Below are 24,825 nucleotides of genomic sequence, written 5' to 3' on the forward strand. Positions count from 1 at the left end.
AATATAGTTTCAGAAGAGCATTGAACTGGCCAGGAGTTAATGGTGTCTGATGACCTGGTTAAGCAGGCCAGTGAATTCAGTCCAATGTTGTGTCTCTGTGATCACGTACTTAAGAGGAAGTACCAAGAAACCCTGCAGCGTGCGATGCTGGCGTAACTTACCCAACCTGTCCTTTTTCGGAAGGATGCTTCATGCCTGGAAGCCAGGCTGGAGGTGGATGTTGCTTGGTGCTCACAGGGGATTTGCCTCTATTCCTGTTCTGTAGGCACTGTGGTGTACGGCGAGCCCATCACAGCCAGCTTGGGCACTGATGGATCTCATTATTGGAGCAAGAATTGGGCTAAGGCGGCAGCTTTTGTTACTTCCCCACCACTGAGTCCTGACCCAACCACTCCTGATTTTCTCAACTCACTACTGTCCTGGTGAGTAGAGCTCTTTGTGTTCATACAGCATGTGCTTCATCATGAGACCAGTGGATGATAAAAATAATGGCTATTGTTGCCAGCAAGCAAAAGGCTGTTTTACCATTAGGAGTAAACCTGTGACAATAAAATATCTTAAATACCTATCACTGTCTTTTCCAGTGGAGACCTCCAGGTTACTGGCAGTGCTCACTGCACCTTCAACACTGCTCAGAAAGCTGTTGGGAAGGACAACTTTACCCTGATCCCTGAAGGAACCAATGGGACTGAAGAGAGGATGTCCATCATCTGGGATAAGGCTGTGGTATGTCACACGTGTCATAGGCTTGGGCTGCAACTAGACATTCAGAGCTGCAGCAGTGTGTTATTATCACCCCCCAGACGCTTGTTATGGTCCTTCTGCTTGAGGGTTTTTCCCCTATAGAGATCATTGGGAATCTGCTGTGCTGTCAGCTCTTTGCTTTTTGGAGTGGTCCCCACCTGGCTAATGCAGTGACTCCTTTTGTCTTTCCCCAGGTGACTGGCAAGATGGATGAGAACCAGTTTGTCGCTGTGACCAGCACAAATGCAGCTAAAATCTTTAACCTGTACCCACGGAAGGGCCGTATTGCAGTGGGCTCGGATGCTGATCTGGTGATCTGGGATCCTGACAGCGTCAAGACAATCTCCGCCAAGACTCATAACATAGTAAGGATATTTTCTACGATGTGAGCTCTGCTGCTCATTTCCTCCTCTTTTCCTTCAATGCCAGACTGTGCTGCCAAGAACTAGAGCTCGTGACAACCCAGGGCTTTGTTTTCTCCATGCCCCAAGCCCTCTCTGGTCTTACACGCAGTACAGCTCAGCTGTGTGAGTAGAAGGGAGGACGATTGAGTCCAAATCTGAAATCACATGAATACCTAGAGGTTCCCTTTGGAGCAGAGACTGTCTGCTCTTTCTGAGTGTTGGATGCTTGGATCTGAGCACACAGAAAGCTCTTTAAGTCTTTTAAAATATCAAAAGGCCTCTTATCACAATGTGTCATTTATGACCTTCTGGCTCACTAGTGGTAGGAATGTGAACTGCCCCTTTTCTAGTTGGTGTCAGTGAAGCTTATCAGCTCGTGGACACCTTAGCTGGAGATCTGATCCGGATCAGTGAGTCTGAGTGGTTTTACACCACGTCCTGATCTGACACGTGTGTGTGGAGTCATCCTTAGACATGATTTTACTGGTGATCATCCCAATGTTAGTTGGCACAGGGAGGCACAAGGCAGCTCCCAGATTAGCCAAACCCTCCTCCGGTTTCTTTGGGGTGGCACTGTTAGAGGCACTGTGTGGTTGTGGCCTGCAGCTGTGTCCCACAGCTTATACCTGGCTGCTACAGTCAAAAAAGCTGTCCCACCCTGTGGGAAACTGCAGAATGGTCCCAGTGCAAAGGACTGGTTGGAGTCTCCCTGTGACATTTGAGCACTGTCTCAGAGAAAGCAACCACTGTTTGCATTTGTTGACGACTTGTTTCACTGCTGGCGATGAACCTATGGAATGTTTCCCTGGAAAAAACTCCTTGTTCTTTTTTCCCTGAATGCTTTCATTCACTCTGGAGCTGAAGGAGCAAAATTTTCTTCCACACTTGGATCCCTGGGCACACTCACAAAGAAACTTTTTTTTAAAGGTTTGGTTCACTTCCCTGTGACTTAGCTCTGTGTCAGAATTGGTCACAGATGGCCTGGATTCATCCTGCTTGTGCTTAGATTTCTAACAGAGGCATCCAGACTCAGAAGTCTGGTCACTTCAGTCACCTTAGAGGGGCTTCCAGACTCATCACCCCTCCAGTCTGGAGAGGAATGACTTGGAGGAGGGAACCCAGGGACATACCGCTATTAGGTGCCAAGTTTAGTGGTCTGAACCTGGGCTTGTGCTTATGAATAGCTCAGAGGGCTGGAAGTAGCTTGTTGGACGGAGTGTTTGAAAGTCGTTGCCATTTAATGGCTGTTGTCTTTAGGAAATGAGTTGGACTCCCTAACACAAAACTCAGAGACTTTATTTTGTGGTTATGGTCCAGTACAATCAGGATTCACTCCATGATTTTGCCATAGATCTGGGCTGTGCTGAAGGAGAACCAGTTCCCCTGTGGAGTGACCATTCAGAAACGTTTTATAGGCTGAGGACTGCAGATCCCCCTGAAACTCTTGCACCGTGTAAGAGGCCTCAGCACTCAATGATCAGCTGTTACCAAAGGCTGCATCTTTAGGATCAAACAGGGTGCCAAAACTATGGAGGATGAAGGGCTCTTGTTTGCAAGTGGTTTAAGAGTTTGAAGGGCTGTCTAAGAAACAGCAGCTTTTTTTCTTACATGTCCAGCTCTAACCTCTTCCCCTCTCTCATTACATCTCCTGTTATACCTGGCATTACACCCGCTGGGTTTTTTTGTGTCTTGCTGCATGTGTGCCTTGTGTTAGAGGAGAAATTGATATGAGTGATGCCTTTAGAAGCAAGATATCCTAATTTTGTCAAGTATAAAACAAAAGCCCCTTTGAAAGTCAGGCAGAGCGGTTGCTGTGACACAAGGAGACGTAGTGATTATGTGGCATCAGATGATTGTTACATTTTTAAATGCTAGAGCGACATACGGACATTTTCCAAGAATTCACACTGCTCTTGCCACTGTCTGGCAAGGAAACATTAGGAGCTAGAGAGGGAGACGGTGTTGTTCTTGGAACCAGCCTAATTCATAAGCTTCTAACCAAGCCGCCTCCTTTGCCACCACTTATTTTCAGACTGGACCGGGTTCACTGTCGGTTTAACCGCCATTCTGGCTAATTGTAAATCTGCAGTCAAGCCTACCCATACTTACAACACACTTCAAGAGCAAACTCCATGATTAACTCAGTAAAAAAGACCTGGATTTGTCTCAGAGATGGTCACTAGAGTAACAGTCCCCAAATAACATGGTTGTAGTGCATCTCATCCCAGGATGCTTCATGGGTGTGGGACATTTACCAGTGATTCCTTTAAACTTGTCTTTTTTTCTGTGGTGTAATGTTTCCAATCCTGTTAACTGAGGATGAGCAATCCCATTAGAGTAAAACAAGATTGTCCTGATCCCTGACCCATCAATCAAAACACTGGTTTGAAATACAGCTTTTCAAAATTATGATTATTTTTAGTATGAAACTCAAATAAAACTTTATTTGGCTCCTAAATCCCCAGTAATTCAGAAGAGATAGGTGCCTAAAAGCATTTAGACAGGTAGGATTTGAGGTATTCTTATTTGAAACTGTATTTCCTCTTGCTGCGATGGAAATTTTGCATGAGTGAATCCTCAGTATATTTGGATTGCTGATAAAGACCAGCCTTTCTATTAAACCACAGCACACACAACTCAGGTAAATGCTGTTGAGTTTGCTTCCATCTGTCCTTAAAATTTTGGCAATTAGCATGCCTGGTGATTGCTAATTAAAGCACAGCAGGCTTTGCTGGGATTAATATGTTTGCCTCATGTTGTCTTTTTGTTTGTTCTAGTCTCTGGAGTACAATATCTTTGAAGGCATGGAGTGCCGTGGGTCTCCCCTCGTGGTTATCAGCCAGGGGAAGATCGTGCTGGAGGATGGGAATCTCCATGTCACCGAGGGATCTGGACGATACATCCCCAGGAAACCATTCCCTGACTTCGTGTACAAGCGCATCAAAGCAAGAAGCAGGGTGAGTATAAATGCTTGGATGCACATTTGTTCTCTCACCGAAACTCCTGAGTTAAAGTGGGTGGAAAACAGATGCTATCCCCTGGCTCGCAGACACACACTTCTGCAACAGAAAATGTTCCCTGGATAGGAGCCATATTTATCTCATTGCTCTTTCATTTTTGCTATTCACTTGAGTCATTACAGGAATATGCTTTGGCTTGAGCTTGGGTTTTCTGCACATTTTACTTTTCTCCTCTTTAATTCTTCTCTGTCTTGGGACACCCAGACAGAGTGTGTGGCCAGAAACTGTCCAGATGGACATGAGTCAATCTGCAAATAACCCGGCAGGCTTCTCCTGTCACAGAAGTGCCAAGAGAAGTTATTGATAGCATTTATGTATCGAACCTTTCAGCAACAATTTAGAATTCTTATTTCTTGTTATAGATCCGTTATGCTGCTTTCCCTTCTGTCAGATACGATCAGATGCTCTTGTCTGGTGACTGGTGAGTCACAGGCACAGCCTACAGACTGTTTAAAAGTGAGAATTTTCTATTTTTAAGAGGCTAAAGTTGTTGAAAGAGAGTTTTTGTAAAATACACCCATACAAAACAGAAACTGCCTTTTGATATGCCTTTAGTTGGTAAAAACTGACAGAGAAGATGACACTGAACTCAGCTGCAACTTAGTTGCTGATAATTTAAGAAGTTTATTTCTAGACGAAGTCAGATTTCTGAGGAGAAAAGTATTTTGATGTTTGCAGTGTTGCCCTCTCCTGGACAAAACCAGAGCTGTGTTAGTTCTACTGACCATAGGTAATTCCATGTTCTTGCAGATGATCTTTTCTTAATTGTTCTTCTGAAGAAATTGCAAGTTATCAAAATTACAACCTCAAATAATTCAGCACCGCAGAGAACAGATCCGTGATTTCTGTTGTGTTCTGATCTCCCCCAGAAATATGTCTGACCTATAAATCCAATTGGGCAGTATCTCAACTGGAATAATTGCATTTAACCCAATCTAAAGCTCCCCAGCTGGCGATGGGAAGCTACCCTGGCTCCTCTTCATGCAGACCTGCCTCTGTCTCAGCATTGGTTTGCTTTTTGGGGATGAGTAATAAGTTTCATTTGGGAGTTGTCGGGAGCTTTAATACAACAGCAGGTAGGTTAAGGTCATTAAAGGACAGAAATTGGGGTGCAGGGGACAGGCTGGCTGTCTCATGTAGGCCGCTCACAGCAGCTGGAGCCACAGCAGTCCAGAGCACATTTGTTTTTATCCGTGCTGCTTCAGGGAGCAGCGACCACCTGAGGATCAGCACAGAGGAGATGATGTACGATTTCAAATCCTCTTACTAAAGACAAATCTTGAAATGTGTGTCTTTGGCTTAGCAACATCTGGCCAGCTGTTTAGGTCTGCTTTGAAGACTGTTTTGAGCCTGAAGGCTGCCTGCTTCTGTGTTTTGCAGCTGGCCGAGCTGCGGGGTGTGCCTCGAGGCCTCTACGATGGACCCGTCTGCGAAGTGTCAGTGACACCGAAGACCGTCACACCAGCGTCTTCAGCTAAGACGTCTCCTGCCAAACAGCAGGCCCCACCCGTGAGGAACCTGCACCAGTCTGGATTCAGCTTGTCTGGTACATATATTTATGGGGGTGAACTATTTAATCACGGCTTGTTTATGCTCCCATACTCTGAATTAATTCTGCTGAAATTGGAAGGCAATGAGAGAGACTGTGATGTGTTTTTAGCTTGGAGGTTATCCCTTTAGAAAGGAAGAGCAGCAGTACAGGAGTTATCATAAAGTCCTGCTTATTTTCATGCCTGGCATGTGTGCTGAGCACCCCATTGCGTTCTGGGCTCGGTCCTCAGCCGGGTGTCTGAAGAGGGCAGATGGCACCAGCTTCAGCGGAGCTTTGCCAGCTGAGAGACCGGCTGTGGATCTGGTATGTGGCAGATTTGATTTCTCAGCGGCTGTTTCAGTGCAATAAGGGAAAACTATAAAAAGGAATAAAAAGGCTCGCTGAAGGAAAACCATTTAGCCAACTCTTATCTGTGCAGGGCTGGGTGTTTCAGGTGTTCGGTGCGGAAATATTAACGCCAAACAGGTTCCAGCAGAGTTAAGGCACTGGAGGCCAGTAAGGGCTTTTCCTCCAGAGGTGAGGCATTTTGGTGCAGGCAGTTGGAGCCTGGCCTAAGAGGACTCGGTGGGTTTCAGTGCAGCCGTGCTCTCCCTTGTCCTGCAGCTCGCTCATCTCCCGCTCTCGCTGGCCCGGGGGACCTGACGTTGCTTCTCTCTCCCGCAGGGGCACAGATCGACGACAACATCCCCCGCCGCACGACTCAGCGCATCGTGGCACCGCCCGGCGGACGTGCCAACATCACCAGCTTGGGCTAAGGACCGACCCCTTCTGCGCCCGCCTGACCCTTGATTCTTTTAGAGCCTGTGACAGTTACTGCGGGCAACCAGTGAGGGGGGGGCTGAAGTAAGGCGCCTCTTTCAGTCCCCTCAGATCCCCTCTCATCTTCACCAACCCCTCTCACTTCCCCTCTCAGCCCCTACACATTTAAAGAAATAAAACCCGTTTAGACACCTCTGACACGCAAAAGTTAAATGTAAAGAGGATGTTTGAGATATGTGGCTTCTGTCCCATTCAGCATCTTTCTTTTAATAAAGGAAGGATAAAGTGAATTTCCCGGGAGCTGCCTTTAAGACACATGCAAAAAAAAGGAATAAGTAAATAATAAATGTAGAAAATAGCTTTTTTTGGTTTTTTTTGGTTTTTTTTTAAATGTCAAGCAGAAGAGTAGTTCAAGGGTTTTAAACTGGATTTTCTGTAGGGTTCTGTGTTCCAGCAGACTAGCTAGGCAAGCACGGAGGGACATGAATCCCAACCTGTCTGTAACCATTCCCCAGCACCGCCTTTGAGGTCACTGAATAGCTGTCTGCTGCCAAAAGAGAGAAACAGGACCCAGCACTAGGAATTGACAAAGCGCATCGCACCCAGCCATCGGGTGAGCTAGAATCGTTGGGGACTTTGGTTCTGTTGGTTTGTTTTTTCATTTTTTTTTTTCTTCTGGATTTTGCTGCAAATTAGGTCCTTGAGGAAACTTTTTTTTTTTTATGTTTGTGTGTATGTTTTTAGTATGTTTGTATCATTGTGTTTACGAAGCCTTATCTGAGAACTGAGAACCTCCCTGTTCTTCCCGGTCCTTCCTGAACCTCGTTCAAGTTACAAGTTACAGACTCCCACCAGTGTCACTGCCACTGCTCCCCTGGTACTTCAGATGTTCTAGGTTGCATCATTCCAGCCAACGCTTCCCACTTAGCTGCAATAGGAGGTCGCGGAGCAGGTTCATAAGCTATGACCTTCGCTTCAGCGTACTAGGTCTTGAGCTGGTGCCAAGGGGCTGGATAGCAGCTGAGGAGCTGGGATGGAGTCTCTTGAGAAGTTTTTAGTAGTTAGTTTGTCTTATGTTCCTGGAGGTGGAAATTGATAAGCAGGGGGCCATAGGCAAAGAGCAACATGTTGCTTGGAAGATTTGTGTAGCAGCCATGTTCCCCCTTCCTGGCCATCGATGAGTGGTTATTTAAAACTTTGAGAGCTTATCTTTAGCTCTCATCGAAAGGCTGGAGAGTTGGGTGTGTGCCTGAGCATCTGTGGCAATTCCAGTTCAAGTCCAGATGCCCAGCTGTTGTAACTGGGAGCCTCAGAGCAGCTCGATGGGTCAACAGCAGCTGAGAATCTCTCCTACGCGGTGCGAATTTCACAGTCACTCATTCCTTCAGGAATCTGCCTTTGTGCGGATACTCACGAGAAAGCCTGGTGGTTCCCCACCCTCCTCAGACGCCTGCTGCCCCAGGTTTGAGAAACCAGAGGTCATGAGTGGTCCTTGAGTGAATTTAGGAGCCCCTGCTTCTGTGGCAGTGAGCGGGATCTGGGCATTCAAGTATCTGCTGGGATTGAAGGTCTTTTAGCCCTGGTATTGGAGGCTGATTATTTTCAGGACATGGAGAATAAACCTGCACCATTAGATTCCCACTTAAACTTAGCTGGAGGGCTTGGCTGTCCCAAGGACTCGGCCTGTCTCTTAGCACAGAGAGCTTTTCTACCCGCAGTTCACACGGCGTTACCTCCGCTGTCTGTGTGCCCTGGCACTTGGCTGCATCTTCTGCTTTCTCTACTGTTCGTACTTTGCCACCTTCATTGACCTTGTTTTTCCATGTTTGTATTTTCTTAAAAGGTGTTTACACGTTCTGTTAGGGAAAAAAACAAAGCGTTATGAAGGCTTTTAAGAAACAAGTACCAAGTTTGTTGTTATGAAGTATCAATGCTGGGATTTGCAAAGGATCTGGAAGCTCTGTAGGTACCCAAACCCTCCCAGCTTCCACACCTAATTCCTTTAGGCCCCTTTGAACACAAAAACATCGCCATACTCATCCATGCATTTTGCATTTAGGTTTAACTCTTGGGTCTGTTAGTTTTGCATAAAAGAGTTTGCACTTTGTTTGTTAAGTAATCCGTGAACTTAATATATATTGCAGCTATTTTCATTTTTTTTTCCACCTGTATGTTAAAATCAATTTGAATGAGTTGGGGAGAAAAAAAAAAGAATTGCAGATCTGTTTCAATTCTGCAAAACACTTGCGGCTCTTCAGTATTCACTTAAGTCTTCCTTTTTTTTTCCTTCACTGACTCATGATGACTTTTCAATTTGTTCTTCAAAAGGAAAAAAAAAAAAATCACAAAAAAAGGTTTTTGCAGGTTATGTAAGCATGTTTTTTCCTGTGAGAGCTCGTTCCTCGTTCGCTTTGTGTCTTGTTTAATGAATGTCATATGTAAATGCTTAAAGAAAAAAAAGACGATGACTTAATTAATTAACCGCAGTGACTTGAAGCTCTAAAAATAAAAAAAAAAAAGTAGGATTTAATACTAGCTGGATTTAACCCTTGGATTTGTGATTGTGAACCATGAGTGGAGGAGCTGTAAGTGCTAAAGCTGATGTGTGTAGACAAAAAGAAGTAACTGATATTTGACCATTGTCTCAATGGCAAAAACCCCACCCCAACCCCAAGTCTTGTGTTTTATTCTTTAAAAGCTCTGTGTTATATTACCATGGGAACTCCTAATAAAGACAAAATGTTGTTGTTTCACTGGGTGCATCTGTGTCTCAAGGCGATAACATGTTTTGTGTAACTGCAAACCTTGGCTGGTGCCTTCAACAGATAAAAACTGCCCAGGCTCTGGAGTCAGTGTAGGTTGATGGTAGTCCTGCGTAGGAGTGAGATGTGCACTAGCCACGGTTCCTTGGAAGATGGTGATGGTAAAGGGGAAGCAATGGTCCACAGTGTAATTTCCTTAGAGAAAAGCAACCCTCTTCTCAGGGCAGGTGTCTGAGGTGGTATTTGGCAACACAGAGACATTTGCCGGAAAACTCCTGGCTCCACATTGCGGAGATCGATGATGAACTGTGAGCAAAAGCAGCTAAAGCTATTGGCATAGCCCTCAGCCCTCCAGTGTGTGTCTGCTTGGACCCTCGTAACAGCGATGGAGGAGGGGAGGGAAAGTACAGCCGTAAATAGAAGCCCCACACAGATAACTGAATGGGGAGTGTTGGAGCTGGCTGGAAAAATGCCAGTGAAACTGGTGGTGGTTGGGTTTTTACTGTGTCGCAGAGATGCTGTGAGTGAGATCACAGCGGAGGGTGGGAAGGGTTCAGAAGGAGCCAGCGTCCCTGTCAGCTGCTCCGACCACTGCGTGCTGCATCCCTGCATCCACAGGATCAACTCGCTCGGGGCTCTCCCCCCAAATCTGAGCACAGCTGGAGTTGGCAACTGAGTTTGCAATGATGGTTAGCTCTTGTTCCTCATCAGAACAAAATGTTCAAGTGCTCTTTGAAGTGCAATTAGCTTCCTCCACACAGCTTTAAGCCTGACACCCCTATCCAGTGGGAAGTTTTACGAGGGTTTCCTTTCTATCTGTTCAGAAGGGGCAATGGTCATCCACTAATAAAAAGACTTACAGTTAACAGGGGGATCCTGGCTCTGCCACCAGTGACGTGCAGTTATTTGGCTGCTGGCAGCTTAAATTAGATAATGGCATATATGCAATCAAATCCCAGAGAGCAGGGTTAGTGGGTCACTGTGTATAAGATTTATTAGCTTGTCCCAACAATAATATCCTGGTGAAAGACACGTTTAGCCTAAAGCAGTGGTGTTAACACGTCTGCAGAGCTCCCATTTGTTTTTATTCTAGCGTTATTTCTTCTTCCGGCGCCTAAATTGGAAAGAAACAAACCTCTTCCCCAGGCAAGCAGTTCCAGGGACTCAGTGAACCTGGTCCATGTTGGAACAGGCCAAAAAATATCAACTGAAGCATATAGAAGCTTTTGAGGTCAGGAAGAAGTCATCAACAGCCAGAGCTAAACCTAAGGTGTACTGAGGAACCAAGCCAGGGAGAAATCTCAGGCGGATATCCAGGTCAGTGGAGCAGTGCTGGTTTGTTTACAGAAGAGCACAGGAATAGCCATATTTTGTCAACCCGTTAATCCAGGTAATTCCTTACGCTGTCAGCAACGAGGCCCAGCTCATGGCTCGTTAGCTATGCTGATTAGGTTCTCTGCAGGCCTCCCACTGCCAGGTCTGCGGCCATGCATGTGAGACCCAATATAGGTCTAATCTGATCTTGTGGCTAAAAGGAGAAGAAAGAAAGTAGAGGATGAATTTGAGTCAGTGACCTGGAACACAACCTGTCAGCTTGTGAGGAGAGGTGCGTTATCAGAGCTGAGGATAATGTGGCTTGATCTATTGCTTAGTGGAAGAGCGTTGGGAGCAGTAATTGTCAATAGTCCTTGCATCTTAGCTGTCCTGCTTCAGCGTGTGCCAAGACCTAGCACAGGATTTTCAAAGCCAAGGCTTCTCTGACCTAGGGCTCATCCGTATCTATAGCTATATCTATATTCTATATATATATATATATGTATATATATTTTTATGTATATCAGCATATGTATGTACCTCTGTCCAACCCAACCGGTTTTGCAGCAGTCAAGGTTAATTTGCACTATTTTCCTACATGCTAAAAGCAGTGTTTCTGCAGCTTAGTACCTTCCACCACAGTAATTTGAGGGTGTCTGGGTGTGTAGGCCCCCAAGGCTCCTTGGCAGTATAGCCCTAGTTGCTTTGCACTTCAAAAAAAACCCCACTGTTGGGTAACCCTTAGTGTGGGTGACCATGACTGGCACCTTCACATGGGCTGGGACCGTGGTGTCACACCCCTGACTAAGGTGCTGTCTATGACTCTAGATAGCTTGTGCAGGACAAAAATCCTATTCATTAATACTAAATTTAATTAACTTAAATTTCCCAAGAGTTTTATGGCTCTAAAAATTAAAGCATTTAGTACTGTTAGCTGCTTGCTCTACACGGATGGAGGCTGCTATAGCTTCAGAACTGCTTTTCTCCCCTTTTTTAGCACAAGAGGTGAAGGCTGAGCTCACTGCCATTAGGTGGCAGCAGGACATGAAAAAAAAGAAAAATCACAAATTCCCTTGAGGCACATGGATCATTTTAAGAATTATGGAGGATATAATAAATGTAGAACATGCACAGGGCTTATGATTCCTGTGACAGGTGACATACACATATATCCTCTCTATTATATTAATATATTGGATCGTATTTCAATGTTAAGTTATGAATCATCTGAGTGTATTCTATTATAGTTTAAGCCTAACAAGACACTCTCCTATATTAAAATACAGAGCAAGCCATGAACTTTATCCATCAATTTAGTTACAGGAAAAAAAAAAACAAACATTCTTTTTTTAAACAGATTTTTGGCTTTTCTCTGCAAAAGCATGATGTCTGGGAGCAGAGGTAAGGTAGATTTGAAGAAATTGCAGGTTTTTCCTTCCTCTGAACTGGTTCTGTTTCTTCCCTGCCTTTTCCTGCCCCTTTTCTGTGGTTAACAAATTCTTTGGCTTTTGGCTTTGTGCATAAGAAGATACTGGTGGAGGGGGAATAAGAAGGAAACAATGAAACATTGTTTAGTTTATCATATTAGTTGTTCTACTCATTTCTCATTAAGAAAACAGTAAAAAATAGAAGTACAAAAAACCCCTAATGATTTTTTCTTCCTAACCTGGAAAACAGCCAGATTTTTTGCTCTGTGTTTTTTTTCCAGTAGCAGGAAAAGTTTTCCATTAAAAAAACAAAACAAACCACTCAGAGAAAACCAAATCATTTTCTTTCTTGAAAATAATCAAAGCTAATTCTGTTCAGCACTAAGCAGTGCCACCGTCTCTTTCCAAGAGCTAGCTACTGGCTAGTGTCTGCAGCAGAATCACTTCCCTCTTTGCTATGGCTCCTCCTGTTCCTCTTTCTTCTTGTAAAACTGCAAACTTTGCCAACTGACTTCTCTACAATTAGAGGAGATGATCTATTTTTTCCCCCAGAGAAGTTGCCCTCTGACAGCTCCGGTAAGCTGTGGTTGACTTACAGCCTTGGCACTCTAACTGTGGATTTACCACCATGAACTTGAGTGTGGGGTTCTTTCCACAAGCATTTTTTTCAGCCATTAACCAATAAAACTTGGCAGACGCCTTACAGTGAGCCTTTCAGTGCTGACTTGCGAAGCCTCAAATGGCAGAAAATCCCTTGGTTATTTATTCCATGGATTAATCATCTTCATGGTTAATTTTTTTCCATGCTTCTGATTTGAATCGGCCGGCCTTTCATTTCTCGCCAGGAGTTCTTGTTCTGCCTTCCCACAGCAGCAGAACGAACCCTCTAAGACCCCTGTGGGACTGTTCTCTTGGGTAGTAGCTCAGCCACTGAGCCCAACGCGCGGCTCTGGCCGGCTCCCACCCCACATCCCACCACGTCCTGCTGCACATTCGCACCGTGTCCCGTGGATTGATGAGAGCGAGAGATCTGCAACCAGCATCACGCTGAATATTTATAAGCATAGCCAGCAGATGTGTGCTGATGAAGGCTGCGATGCCTTCCCCTCGCTGACCCTTTGCTATTCATCTGAGTCACAGTCCAGCTAGCCCAAACCGATGAAAGGCTGCGTTACTGTAGAGGATTCGTGACACCGTCTAAAACTGGGGGAAGACCTGACCCGACGAGCCTGCGTTCTTCAGGTTTTGGCTCTGGATGTGGATTCCTGCTTCTGGTATATATAAGTGCATGTAGAACATGGAAGAGCCTCTTTTTGCAGCAGTTCTTTTTTTAAGTTGCAAATAAGGACAGTATTTGGTCCCTCTAAGGGCAATTTGAAAAGTAGTAATGTTTATTGGTAAAAAAAAAAGTTAAATTGCTCTTTTTCCCCATGTAAATGTGAGTATAAGAGTGACCACACTTAACCAGTAGTGTTGAATTGTCAGGATGGGAATGTAGAGGATGACAAGAAAGTCATGCTTTGGTGGGCAGGCCAGATCCCATACAGCAATTGAGAGCATTTACATTTAATGTCTGACATGTGAAACATTCCTAAGATATGAAGTAGTGCAAATGCAAGAATGTTGGAGCGAGTCCAGAAGAGGATGACCAAGCTGGGGAAGGGTCTGGAGGGTCTGACCTACGAGGAACGGCTGAGGGAGCTGGGGGTGTTTAGCCTGGAGAAGAGGAGGCTCAGAGGTGACCTTAGTGCAGTCTACAACTACCTGAAGGGAGGTGGGAGCGCAGTGGGAGTCGGCCTCTTCTCCCAGGCAACCAGCGATAGGACAAGAGGACACAGCCTCAAGCTTCGCCAGGGGAGGGTCAGGTTGGACATTAGGAAGCATTTCTTCTCAGCAAGGGTCATTAGCCATTGGAAGGGGCTGCCCAGGGAGGTGGTGGAGTCACCATCTCTGGAGGGGTTTAAGAAAAGACTGGACATGGCACTTAGTGCCCTGGTCTAGTTGACATGGTGGTGTCAGGGCAACGGTTGGACTCGATGATCCCAGAGGGCTCTTCCAACCTCATTGATTCTGTGATCACAGCTCAGTGTTACCTAGACAGCTTTGCCAGATGGTAGCTTGTTCTCCTTTCTGAACTTCAATTCCAAACCATGATGATTACTACCCTTTTTAATGCCTTGTTTCATTCAGATTTCAGAGACAAGTGTTCAGAAACTTTAAGCTCACACACTTATATTTCAGTTTCATTAGTGCAACAGCCACATCTTGTCCTCTGCCAGTCTCTAAAATAGGAGCAAGCGGAGTACAGCGTTCCAACACAAACTGCTGCTTGCTAGGGTTAGGTGACACAGGAATGGGGTGTGATTATTACAGCTACTCAAATAATATGTGAAACTATCCCAGTTGTTAGCCCAGAAAATCACACAGTAGATTTTTTTGGAAAATGATTAGTTAAATGTCTTTTAAAATTTCTTTTAGAATTTTAAATTTTTATTTCTATTCTTTGTCTTATTCTAAGTCCAAAAAGAAAATCCCTACCCCAGAGACTTTTCTGCTCATGAAAACCACCGGCTGCTTGTGCCTTTCCTCCGAGGTGGAGCGTTTCCACAGGAGGGCACCAGATACACGTGGTTGAGCTGCATTTCTATTAGTTTCATGCAGCTCTTTCTCCCCCTTAATCGAATTACTTTCTCCACAACGGATGTGGACCTGCTTAAATACAAAGCACACAGGCCTTGGCATTTGTATATTATGCTTTTCAGCATCTAAACTTGCCATATTTACTTTGTCCTGGATCAGATAGGTGCTGCTTCATACACAACTGAAATAATCTATTTTATTTCCCAAATCAAAATTGGCTGTAAGTATAATAGGGAATCATCTGTTTTTCATTGCATTTTTAAATTCATACACAAAATTCTGCAGCAAAGATGTAGTTTTTCTAGTGATTTCCTGAGAGCCCCATCGGAGTCACCCATAGGCTTTTTCTACAGATCCTTTTTATTACAAGACAGTCAAAGTATGATGATCCTACACTCTCTAAAGCTTGTCTGGTGATAGGACCAAGCTTTCCCAGGCTCTGGACCAATTCTGCATTGAACTATGATCCCACATTTGTGCTTTAAGCCAGTTGTATTTTGTCCTTTCCTTTAACAAACCTGCCTCAGCCACACGGCTGAGCGCAGGAAAGACCCTACAGAGGCTGAGGGGGCTCAGGGCTTAGTTCGAAGCCTCCTGAGATTTTATATTTTAAGAAGCACAGTGAAAAAACTCTCCCTCTCATATGATATCAGCATAGGCATGGAAATGAGCCCTTCCTGACTCTGCTAGCATGAAGGCTTGGAGGAATCAGCATTAATTTTCCAGCCCCCTGCAAACATCACTCCTATAATTAGATCCACATATTGTGCCCACGTAGAGACATAACTGGGGCTGGAAGGTTTCTTCTGCTCATCTCCAGATGTGTCTCCTGCCTCAGCCGAGGCAAATGCTAGGGTTAACAGCTCCTAACAGGCAAGGTCATTCAAGACACCCACTGCCCCAAACAGCCACAGCAATTGTACGGTTGCTTTGCCTAGTTTGGGGGTGTCGCTGAGGTTGTGCTCATGCAGGTGTCATTCTTTATCTTTCCAGTATGCTAAGGAGGAATTTGTTTGTTTGCAGTAGGCTATTTTTGCTGCATCTGAATTCATTAATCTCTCCAAAAATAACGTTGAAGGCACGTGCATTAAAAAGCATGTGGACAGAACTAAGCACCCCCAGTGAGCACTTTACTGATGGCGCTGATTTAGGATTTTTGCAGGCATGCAAAATCAAATGCCAGAAAAGCAGAAGTGAGTAAACTTCATCAGAAAAAGGAGAGGGAAAAGACCTCTTTTCCCTGAGCTACCATTGATTTACTATGATGAGAGTTTTAATCAAGCCCTTGTACCTTTAAGCCATAAGTTATTAGAGGAAAGCAGGGACAGTCTTTCTGAGGACTTGCTGACACCCTGAGCTTTCCAAATTATTAATCAAAAATGTGGTATTGGAGGAGGGGGTTTTTGGGTTTAGGGTATTTTTTTTGCAGGCACCACTAAACTGCCAAATAATGTCAGATGGCAGAGAACAATGTGAATCCCCCGTAGAGATCTATAAATAACAGCTATAAATGTGCCTCATAAATTACTCAAAGGGTTATTTTCTCCCACCCGCATCCCCTCCCTCATGTTCAAATTCAATTTTATTCATCCGGTTCCTCACCCTGTGCTGCCACGTGGGAAGCTTGGGTAGAAATCTCCAAATGGACAAGGCTGGAGCTCTGCAGGGGAGATTTCCACTGTAACAGGCACCAACCAGTGCTGCAGAGAGACTCCCAGCCTAATGCCAGAGCCAATCCCCTTGTAATACGTCACCCAAAGATGCCACACGCCTTACACAGTCTCTTGGTTCACCCACTGACTAGGTTTTGTACCTGAAATGAAATACAAACCATAATGGGCCTAAGTCACACTCCACTGAGAAAATCCATGGCATGACATGGGTTTTTCCCCCTGAACAATGTATTGGTTTTGTGAAGATCCTGGAGAGAGGTTTAGGCTTTTGAGGAGGACGGATAGAAGATTTAAGACATGCAAAACACAAGCTAAACAGTGACAACGGAGTGAAAAGATCCTACCCAGCATCCCAAAATAACTCAGTGGGACAGCCAGAAATACAGAGAGACTGTCTGCGTTAGGCAGTGTTGTTTCAAGAGGCATAAACCAGTCCAATGGGAGGGGCAGGACACGGATGGTTGATGCTGTGTACGTCTGCGTGCACGCATGTATGCATAATACCTCAGAAAGGGTGATTAGTGTCCACTCGTGCCTCAGCCAAGGTAACTGCTGGCGTAGCCCTACGTGGTTTAAAGTGGTCTCTGCTTATATGTAAATATTGCCAATGACTAATTGGCAGATTAGAAACGTGACCCCAAAAGGTATTGTTCTCTGTGATGAAAGACGAGCTTGGCCAGGGATTTACAGCCCAAGCGTCTTATTGCCATAGTAGGGCTGTTCTTGCAGGCGAGGTTATTATGGTGAATGTTAATGATGACTGCATCTGGGTAAAAGCCTCTCCATCACCTCTCGCTGTCGATGCCTCTTCCGTAGCTATGGAAATGGCACCTTCTGTTCAGCTGCTGCTTCTGATTAAAATTCAAGTGGAGAGGGATGGGGAGAGAAAAGCCAGGGGACAAACACGGCTGACGAGCCAAGCAGCATGGAGAAGAGGGATGCTGCAATGTACCTGTTCAGCTTCTCAGAGAGGGAGAGGGTGCTGGGCTTAGTTGCTCTGATGGCAGCAATTTAGGATGAGAGCCACTGTCCCATTTGCCCAGCATGAAGTCCAGATTAAGAAAGAGTCCCTGCCATGAGGAACTGGCACTTGGAGTACCCATAGGAATGGCAAACACAAAGTTAGGGTGCTCTGCCCCAGCCATCACCAACCTTCTCCCTTGCAGAGCCAGGTAAAGAGAGGGAGTTCCCTGGCTGCTGCGTTGCTTCCCATGGTTTTGGCTGCTGATTAAAACCCTTCAGTAGTTTTTGTCTCTTTAAGTCTGTAAACACATTTGTGAGAACAATAGTAGCTTAATGGCGGGTTTCAAAGATCTGTCATACATCATCTTCTAGTGCAGATTTTGCGTAGCTGCCTCTGGCTTCAAAAATTGGAATAGAGAAAGGGGCTCCTGCAGTGTGTGTAGGTAAAGAACCACAACTTGGTTATTACAAATTCGTGCTATTGTGACTATGACACAGTGGTAGTAGAGGAGCATCCAGGCAAAACTGGGGCTCTGCGTTGTCTGAGGCAAACACGACCGTGCAGAGCATTAATACAAAAGATAGATAAAGGGGGTGTGTTATTGCCTGTGACGCTCTTCCATTTTAAAGGTGGAGAACAGAGGCCCAGAGAGATGACGTGAGCCATCCCAGGTTATGCAGGAATTCTGTGGCAGAACCAGGAGATGAGCCCATCTGCCGACCCCAGCCCAGTGCTGGGCTGCAGAGCACAGCTCTAGCGGCTGCTACAACATTTAGGGCTGACTCCTCAGCCTGACCCTGGCTCCTCAGCCTGACCCTGGCTCCTCAGCCTCGTCTCCTGGAGCCTCACTGAACCACAAGGTCAAAGGCACGCTGGGCAGCCTGAGGTTGGAGGGCTACTGGGAGCTTTGGCGTTGTGAACGGGGCGACAGTTTCTCGCTGAACGATTTACAGAGTCAACGCCTCATTTTGACAAATTCACCACAAAGAAATAGAGTTTGGAGCTGTTCCATGGCCCTGCTGTGCCATCTTGGATCTCATCCTCCAAAAGCTTTTAAGGCATAACAACATTCTTTTACTGTTGAAATCCTGGGTAAATATTGAATTGTCTGCCTGGTCTCAGCACAAGCCGGTTCCCCGTGTTTGGAAGCAGCAGATGCTGCCAGCGTTGTGCTCTCATTGCCATCCTCGAGCAGTGCCCGGCCTCCTGGGGTCAGGAGTGCTGGCCCTCGAGGACTGCCTTGCTGCCTTCCTTGTCATCTTGTTGCTCAGGCATAGGTCTGGAGCAGGGTCTGAGCTCAGAGTCACCTGGATCAACACTTGAATTAAAGCTCCAACCCTATTCATTTGCAGATAATGGGATAAGCCATGCCCGAGGCGCTACAGGGCAACCATGGCTCCCACTGGGCTAATTCACATTAACATGAATGATGCTGCAGAAATACTGAGTATCTACCACTTGGTGAAGGTAGTAGGTAGAGATGACAGAGCATCAGTGTTTTCCTGTCGAGGAAAACTGGGACTATAAAAGCATCTGTGCAGGAAACTGTCCTTTAAAACTCATGATAAGCATAAAGTTTACTCTGACCTGCCCCTTGCCAGTGCACTGCTCTGACGCTTGGGGCTTGGTAATGTTGACTCTGTGCTCGGGGCTCAGCCTTGGGGGGACTGACCCTCACTGGAGAAACCTTCAGGGAAAGCAGAGGTTTGACTCTAGATTGTTCTTTTGTTTGCACGACACGACATATCGCTTCACTGTTCCCCAAAGTGCTAGAATCAATACTTGAGGAAGCACGCTTGCTGGCAAACCCAAAGCAGGCTTATCTTCCCTTTTTAAAATGTGAATACAGTACTGGGAACAGTTACTGGTATCAGATTCTCCAGTCCTTGGGATGTCGTTATGGCATTTGCTCACCATCACCAGATTGCACCAGCACAGACTGTGTGATCTATGTGTTTGCCCAACTGCTTTGATGTGAAAGGTTTTGCATTGTAACACACTTTGGCCCAAAAGGCCTGTGTCCAGATCTATTGAACCTGTATAAATATTTCTATTTTATTTTAGAAGAGCTACTCTGGAGTCAGATTCTGATCCCAGTTTTACTGTTGTGACTCTTACTGTTTTCACAATGTTCCTGTGTACCCACACTGGGTTTGGATCTGAGGTTATAAGGTACAAATCATCCTTGGCATGGAGAGAGTTAGAATAAACTTCATAGGCTGGTAATTGAGATCAGATTCTGGCTTACAGCATCTCCTCTCTCTCTCCAGCTCTGGCAAAACAATTGTGCTGGGAACTTCAGCTAGAACAAATCAGCTCAAAATAATTCTGAACAGTTTGTTTTTTCAGTTAGACAGTGCAGACAGAGAGAGAGACATCCTTATGAATAATTATGGATCTTTTCCCTTATAAAATCATCACTTTCCCTCCTCCAGATTTCTCTCATCTCCACATTAGCACCCAGAACATTACCTGCTTTACTGGACAGCAATGACTCACCCAGGCAAGAGAGTCCACGTTCCTCGCAGCCTGGCAGCCCCACGGGTCGGCAGACGAAGCAGCAGTTGATGCAGAGAGAACACGGTGCCTTCCTGAGGGCTGGATCCGGATGGGAGGTGAGCTATTATTGGCATCAGCATAGGTGCTTTTAGAAACATGCCAGGCTGTGGCTGCCAGGAGGGGCAACAACGTGCCACGGCAGAGGGGCCTCTGGTAGCTCTTGCAGGAGATGCTTTCAGTCCATCCCACGCTGCAGCCACACATCTGGCTTTGGGCCATTCCTTTATTGTGCATTGCTTTACGAGCACTGATTTTAAAGTGCCCGTAGGACCACTTCAGGTTCCATTTGTAGGAGTGGAAGGAATATATTTTGGCATTCACATTATTGTACAAACAACTTAGCCAGCATCTTCTCACCTCAATAGAAAGAATAAAGAAAACAGCCCCAAAGGTGCTACTTAGAGCTCAAATACAACCCTAGGGCTGCTTTGTGATTCTGCATGTTCAACCATCATTTAAAGCCTTTTCCCTCACAGATTGGGCAAGAGGGAAAGGTTTCTCCCCTAGGACAAGCTGCAACAGGGCTAAGAGTGCTGCTTTCCCTGTACTGAGTACCGAGAGTCTCTACTCTTCCAACTCAGTTGGGGATGCTTGCACTGAAGATGCTTGAAATTGGTGCCACGCTCATGTCTGCTTCTGGTTTTGGGGCTGGCTTCCTGCCGCAGTTTACCTTCTGTAAAACAGAAATACAATTCTGACCACCTTTGTAAGCAGCTTGGAGTTCTTCCAATGAAAGCTGTCACACAGAAACTATATTATTAAACTAAATGTGCTTAGGTTTGTTCTTATGCCAGAGCAATAAATCAGATTCTCAGAAGCGAAAAAAAAAAACAACCTTGGGCTTAAAATTTTTCAGCTCAGATCCATTTTCCTCTCTCTTCTGACAGTCCAGTGTTGATTTCAACAACAAAGACTGTGTCCTTCGCAACCAAACTGCTCTGCCTTTCACCAACATTAAAAAATTACTGAGTTGAGCAGTCCCTTAACCCTGACAAGGTCTAGCAAACCCTTGGAGCATCCCTGACCAAACCCCAGGGCTGCAGTGGGAGGAACCCAGCTGCAACAGGGGCCCGATGGGCTTTTGGGCAACCATCTCTGTGGTTTACTGGCCATCAGTCTTTATTAAATGCACACATATGGGTGGTGCTGAGTTTTATTGGGCACCGCTTTCAGATCTGATGAACAGCGGAGAACTCATTAGCACAGCTCTGAAAAATCCTTCTCCAGCCCCGCTTTGTGCTGCTGAACAGATCAAAATCTGGAAACATCAGAGGGGAAAAACAGAAAACAGTTTTTGCCCTTTTTGCTGTTGTGGGGCTACTCTGGCGTTAACATTCATCCTCCGTTGGTGCAGCCTTCACCCTTCCCAGCGCAGGGGGGGCTGGCTGGTGGGATTTTTTCTAATCCAGCTCTAAAGCAATTTTCCCTGGAAGTTTATTTCCAGCGAGCAGCAGCCACCAGAGGGCAAGAGTCCCTCAGCCTGGGCTAGAGAGATCTCCCCCCATGCAGCCATGTCAGAGTAAAACCAGGCTGATCCAAACCCACTTAAATCAATTAGAATATTTCCATCCACTTCAGTGGTCTTTGGATTGGGTCCTAGAGTTCTTTTAGTATTAAAAAAAAAACCCCAACAAAACTAGCAAGATGTTTTATATAAACTCAGAAACAAGGTTTTATAAACTGAAAAAAGCCCCTGGCATTTATACACTTTGGGTTTTGCTGTAACTTGTCACTTGGATGTTAAATGGTCCTTTTTATTTATAATAAGTTTATTTTTTAAATACTCATGTTATGAACAAGCCACAGCAACAGAGGGGTTGTTATCCAAAACCCTGCAACTTTTGTTTTAAATCTTCTTTGAAAAGCTGTGTCTGCCTGGTGTTTAATGGGGCTGGCAGTGCTCATTAATACCCACGTTCAAAGGTAAGTGCCTATAGGACAGTTTCAGGCCATAATTTAGAGAGTATGTTGGCATGCGCTTGGCTATAGGCATTGTACCAGCTCATTGCCCACAATGGGAATTGATGAAGCCTGAGGTTTGAAATCCTACTTTGCTTCCCAGAGGAAAACCCACAGTCCTAATCCCACACCCCGGCCCAGATGCTGTCCGCAGAGCTCCTGTAACCTGTCACAAAGACGTGCAGAGGGGAGCGATGGACGAAACCCCAGCCACACCATTCGCAGCTGGGGAGGAGCACGAGGAGAACTGGATTAAATTTTCTCTTTTCTGTCTGAGTACATCTGAACCTATATTTGCCAGAAGTGTGAATATAAAGAGCTCCTGGGTTCAACACACTAAATCCTTTGCTGACCCATTGTATGATTCAAGGCAAAGCCACACTGTCTAATTTTACAGCTGAAAAAATGGACATTAAAAACATTAAATAGGGCTTAGACAGCATCTCAAAAGCTGCCCAGCTCCTTGGGCTGCACCAGGGAAGGACAGCAGGAATTGTGTATTGCCTTCAGCGGGAGAAGAGCTTTGGCCAACGCAAAACACTTAGACAAAAATCTCCCCAATAATGTTTATAAAGGCCTTTCACGTTCGCTGATGAAAGACGCTATTGAAGTGCACAGTGTTTGCTGGAAGTTTTCCCTTCCACCTACTGCAGTGTTTCTAGGCAAATATCTTGCCCTTTTGAATAATACGGTGTGGAGCAAAAAGATAAACTCCTGTAATTATCCCTTCCCTTAGCGTGGCTGTGCTGAAAAGACAAACTGCCTCCTTCAGCATTACTGCTCACAGAAAAATTGGACCTGAAGCGTACGTGGGAAGATTAGACTGACTTTAAAACATCTTTCCTCATACCCTGGTTCTTGAGGATGCTACAGCAGCGTGTAAAAACAGCTCAAAAAAGCCCCGGTGACCACCAAGACCTTATTTCCACAGGGAAAGTCACCATCTCCAAGCTGTAGCAGAGGTGAGGAGGAGTCTGGAGGTGGAGGAGGAATTGCTGGCAGTTTATCAAGAAAGCAGGAACAAGGAATGTGCCTAAACTCTTAACACAAAGATCTGTGTCGAAGCCATTGCTTCGACAAGGTTCTCCTGTGAGCCCAGCTGGCCTCCGCACTGCTTGGTCCCCCTGGCCAATGTACGTATGGTGGTCACCAAAGGGAAGGGGTTGGAAACACGCTGGTTACCCTGGCCACCCTCTGTTTTGTGTTGAGATTATTTCAGTCTTCAGGGCTGCCAAAACTTACACTAACACTACAACCACTTCATTTGAGCACCAAAAGAACTTAGGAGAAAGCTCAGGAACATCTGAGAAGATAATATTAGCACGTCTCCCAGTTTAGAAGTGCAGTTTGCTACCCCGTATCAGGGGAGAGTGGAAACTCCTATTTTGAGAAAAACCTCTTGGCATCAGGCCTGCCCTGTGAGTTCGATTTAGAAAGAAGGCGAACTGCAGATGCCATAGTCATAGATCTGTGTTGCTCTGGGCCAGAAATTATTCACCCACTGGCTTTGTGTTGTGTGAAAGTATTCCCAGTGACAAGCACTCACGATGGAAGGATGCAAGAATGGCTTCAGCCTGACATCCAAAGGGAAGAGAAAATCATATAAAGCCCTGAGAGAGGAAGGCAAGTGCTTCCTTTCTGGCTTGAACATCAGAATTAATGCGCCAACATGATACAGACTAAGGACATTTCGCTGGGGAACCTTCAATAGAGACAGCAAGGATGGAAGTGTTGGTCTGAAAGCATAAGGAGATCCCACCAGGGAAGTGCCCTTCTTGTGCTGCCTTCCTTCTCCAAAGAGATTTAATTCATCAGGTACAAGTAATGAGTTGTCAGGCTACATCCAGTCCTATTTCTTATTGCTGCAGTTCTCTCTGTAACAATCTGCGGTTTAAGAATAAAGAGAAAAATAAAATGCTGCTTCTCATTAGAAGAGAAAGTCTGAAATAATGAAATATCTGCCAGAAAAATGATCTGTGCCTTTGTGCACTTAGAAAGAAGACAAGCATTTGTAGTTTTGTAGCTGTCAAAGACGTTTAGATTCCTAAATATTAAGTCTTTTTTTAACCTATGATTCTTTGGTTAATTCCCTGATTTGTTCCAAGATCAGGCCCAAGAGTTTGAGACTGAACTATCACGTTCTTTAGGCGCTCATTTAGTCTCATTAAAAGGCTTTCAGTGATGGATAATGTGTCATGTTGCTTGGTAATCTGTCTTGATGGTGTTTTGCTCTCACCAATAACAAAAATGTATCCGATTTCTATTTTTTCTTCTAGACACTGACTTTTTAAAATGCAGCAAAAAGATAGAAATAGTCTCAGTTTCTTCAGAGATCTTCGTGGTCCCAAAGAGAATGGAAATCCTGTTGCTGTATCATGCTGCTTATACTGAGCTGTTCTCAAGCTGCAGGGTTGGAAGCTGCTGGATAATATTATCAATACAGATCTGAAAGAGGTAGATTCCTTTTTCTATGGTTGTCTTAAAAAATGACTTTGATTTTTTTTTTGAATGTTATTTTTTTTCCTGTGGCTTGATTCTTTTGTCTTTCAATAATTCCAACTTTGCCATTTACTGAGAAGTTCTCTCTTCTAAATTTAGATTAGATTGTGATTCGCTTTCATAAGAAGTGCTAATATTCCTTAGGTTAAGAATAATTAGATGTTAATTTTCAAAACCTGAAAGGAAATTATACCTCTAATTCATCATTTAGAGTAAAATGGCTGGTTAAAAGGCATTCATAGCTACATTAAACAAAGGTCTAGCCATTTTTTTTCTAAACAAAAATTAACCTCAATACAAATTAAGATGATATGATTCCAGTTAGATTAATGACACCAATTAGGCTAACAAGTTCCTAAAGCTCCCAGAGTTCATGGGAGAAGGCGGCAGGAGAACTGCAAAGGAGCATAACTCCTCCAGCTACATATTGCTTTAGTGGCTTTCACGTCTCCAGCATTAACCTGTTTACAGCAGCTGAACCCGTACCCCGCTGACAAGTTGCTCACAACCCCCTAATCCCCCAAAAAACCCTCATGAGCAGGGTTTGCT

At 45.0% G+C, this 24,825-nt stretch overlaps 1 protein-coding gene across 2 annotated transcripts in view; it reads left to right on the forward strand.

The window, feature by feature from the left end:
* Window positions 1-9,232, forward strand: part of DPYSL2 (dihydropyrimidinase like 2) — a 52,681-nt gene extending 43,449 nt beyond the window's left edge. For both annotated transcript variants that reach the window (XM_068421339.1, XM_068421340.1), the window contains exons 9-14: window positions 266-422; window positions 585-726; window positions 939-1,109; window positions 3,926-4,105; window positions 5,549-5,714; window positions 6,384-9,232. In XM_068421339.1, coding sequence (XP_068277440.1) covers window positions 266-422; window positions 585-726; window positions 939-1,109; window positions 3,926-4,105; window positions 5,549-5,714; window positions 6,384-6,475 — 908 coding nt within the window. In that variant the 3' untranslated portion in view covers window positions 6,476-9,232. The remainder of the gene's footprint in view (window positions 1-265; window positions 423-584; window positions 727-938; window positions 1,110-3,925; window positions 4,106-5,548; window positions 5,715-6,383) is intronic.
* Window positions 9,233-24,825: the final 15,593 nt, after the last annotated feature.

This window comes from Nyctibius grandis, chromosome 33, assembly GCF_013368605.1.
Source record: "Nyctibius grandis isolate bNycGra1 chromosome 33, bNycGra1.pri, whole genome shotgun sequence".
NCBI lineage: Eukaryota > Metazoa > Chordata > Aves > Nyctibiiformes > Nyctibiidae > Nyctibius > Nyctibius grandis.